We start from the raw sequence: 3,128 nt of genomic DNA on the forward strand, positions 1-3,128 counted from the left end.
GCAGGTAATGTCTGCAGTCTCCTTCCTTACCCTGGTTGAGGCTGAAGTCCCCCAGGGGCTTCCCATGCTGCTCTGCAGGATGCAATGACTTCCCCCACCAGAGCCTGCTCATTGCCTGCAGCCTCCTCCACACACACATAGGGTCCTCTCCTCCCATCCCTTTGTGCATCTCTCCCTGTTCTTGTCGGAATCAGTCTGATTGAGGGAAGCACCATGTGTGAGGCTATGTGAATGCTTCTACTCGACCCTCACTGCTGCCTTGCTGCCATTTACAGAGCTGCCGAACAAGTTGGCCCTTTGCGGTCTCTGGGGCAGCATGCTTTCCTACCCGGGGTTATTAGCAGGCCCTACATGAGACCACATGAGCCCACTTCCAGACAGTACCAGAAACCAGAGGACTTGGGGGAGAGATGCTGTTTGCAGGTGACAGGAGAGGACGAAGGGAAAATGGGAGTTCTTGAGCCTTGCCTTTTTTAAATTTCCAAACCTTGGGTAGAATCTCCTCACTTTCCAGGACTCCCTGCCTGCCTGCCTCTTCCCTCTACACTGGACACCCTGTTTTTCTGTCCTTTGTTTCTAGCAAGACTGAGGATTGGGGATATTTAAATGAAGATGGAGAACTCGGCTTGGCCTACCAAGGCCTAAAGCAAGTCGCCAGGTGGAACATATTCCTTTCTTCCTGTGTCTGCTTTGTCTGTTGTGCCTGCTCATGTCTCTGCTTAACCGTTTCTCAGCTAGAGTGGGTACGAGGGCACGGGGAACGGTTGGCGTGCAGTCTGGCTGGTAGCCCCTGTGGTTGACCATCTGTCGCCGTGCCCAGGCTGTGCAGATGTGGTTGAGGATGGCTGGCTGTTTGGGTCAAGGTGATAGCATTTAGTGGACCTCAGGAACCACATGGTCCAACCCACTTGTTCTATAGGTGAAGAAAGAGACAAGTGCGGGAGGTCACGTGGCAGCAGGCACGCAGCTCTTTAGAACAAGGCTGAGAAAGAAGCATACCTCTGGGGGATCCTGAGCCTGTGCTGCTTCCACACTACATATTGGTCCTCCCAACTCTGCAGGATCAGCCAAAAATGTCTGCCTGATGTGTGCTGCTGGCTGTGCTCCAAATGCAACCTGTGCCCCCCAGAGCCTGCCATCAGTACGTGTGCTGGTCCTGATCTCTGGGACTCCCTGGAGCTGATGGCAGCCAAGTGCAGTGCATGCGCCTTGACGTCTGGCCTCACAGCACCCTCGTGGGGTAGGGACACTGAAGCCTGAAGGGTTTAAGGAAATTGTTGGTGAAGCAGAAAATCCAGAATTTGAACCTGGTTCCATCTGATATCAGAGTCTGGGCCTGAAAGCCACTGGCCCTCAGGAGTGGGCGAGCAACTTAGCTAGACAGGGTAGGCATGCACCAAAAGGACATCATGTGATGGTCACACCATAGGCCCATTGACTGCAAGTGGCTTTTAAGAGCTGTGGCATAGCTTTGCCCATTGGAGCCTTTCAACAAGAGATGAACTGGTGGTCACTGAGCTCGTTTTCCAGAAAGGAAACCGGGACTCTGCGAGGTGGCATGAGTGCTGGGCCCGGCTCCCTCAGCCAGGTGGTGGCAAAACAGGAGCCAGAAGCCCTCAGGCTGCTTCTTCTCCTTGCTGCCTGCTGAGGATGTAGTAGACGTACCTTTGCACCAAGAGCATCTCTTCTTGGAAAAAGAAAGTTTACTCAGCTGATTCACAGGGTAGTGTTTCTCTGGGTTCAGATGTGGCCCCACAATCTGTGAGCAAGGTGACATAGTGGGTCTGTTTCCTTGTGAATGGAATAGGACCTTCCTCATGGGGCATTATAAGGAATAAGGTTAATACAGGTGAAGTACTTTGCACATGCCTGATATGTAACCATGGAATAACAAATATTAGCTGCTACTTCTATTACTCTCATGGTTATTATTCAGTAAGATCAGATTTTTGTCCCACCAAGAAGTTTGTTTTATTGGAGGAAGGACCCTTGTATGAAACCAGGTGATTCCTCGTGCCTCTCCATCAACAGACCAGATGTGGTTTCATGAATCAGCAACTGAATGCATTAATAAAGTACAGACCTATGAATCAAGAGTCCTGGTTTCTAGAATCAGCCCTGCCACTGGTCGTGCCCTCAAAGCTCTTTTGGCGTTGGTTTTCTCACCTGCATGATGAGGTGGCTAGCCTAATGTTTCAGTAGGAATGGAACCCTGGCTGAGTCACTCAGCTACAGTCTACCTGGAGAATAAGACATGAACAGCGAACGTGCCGCACATGGCAGGAGAGAAATCCTCAGGGCAGCTCGCCTAGAACCCGACAGTGTCTGTACTCTCTCATTAAATGTATAACTTATTGGTGACCACTTTTAATGTGCTTACTATAGCCAATATTTGATATTATCTAAATGCTGTATTTCATTTAAAATCCTGATTTAATTACCTAATTATCCTCCAAAAATCTCACGTTGTATTTCTTTGGTAATAGGTAATATCACCTGTAGTGAATGAGTGATTTTCTCAATCACTTCTTCATTCATGTAACTTTGTTGAGGAGCCACTGGGAGTCAGGTGTTGCATCCAGTGCTGCTATGGGGCTGACTCAGCTACATAAAATGTGGTTGCTTCTATCAACAGTGTAGACTTCCCTCTCTCTCTTGCTCCCTTGTAGACATGGTCTTACCTCTCTTATGGCAATTCTCACTCCCAAACCATCAGAACTGTAAAAAACATGGCGCCTTCCTCCAGGGTAGCCATGGCCTCTAATAGCTGTCCCCTGGGCACAACCTGATTCCTACCTGTGTGCCTAACCTTGGACATAATCGTTATTTGCATCCCTGGAAGACACTGGGGTGGATTTTTTCCATGTAACCATGTCTAGAAGCTCTTTACCTCTCCCCCAGCACCCTAGCTTTCTTCCATATGAAACCTGCTACACTGAATCAGAAAGCTGGTTTAAGTAACTAAGTCCAAGAATGACAGCATCATGGTCATATTAGCATCTAACTTCCTGAAGATGAGGCTGCCTATGAGCTTTTATTAATCTCTTGCCTTCTATTATGATGGGAGCATTGCCCAGGTAACTGGCACCTCCTGGTCTTGGGCCTTTTGACCCAGAGTGTTATGAGAC

General features: G+C 48.9%; 1 protein-coding gene across 1 annotated transcript in view; it reads left to right on the plus strand.

The window, feature by feature from the left end:
• MYO5B (myosin VB) overlaps nt 1-3,128 on the plus strand; it is a 316,975-nt gene that overhangs the window by 282,832 nt on the left and 31,015 nt on the right. The window contains exon 31 of the mRNA XM_011929181.1: nt 1,062-1,240. Coding sequence (XP_011784571.1) covers nt 1,062-1,240 — 179 coding nt within the window. The remainder of the gene's footprint in view (nt 1-1,061; nt 1,241-3,128) is intronic.

The sequence above is a fragment of the Colobus angolensis genome, unplaced genomic scaffold, assembly GCF_000951035.1.
Source record: "Colobus angolensis palliatus isolate OR3802 unplaced genomic scaffold, Cang.pa_1.0 Scaffold8, whole genome shotgun sequence".
Taxonomy (NCBI): Eukaryota; Metazoa; Chordata; class Mammalia; order Primates; family Cercopithecidae; genus Colobus; species Colobus angolensis.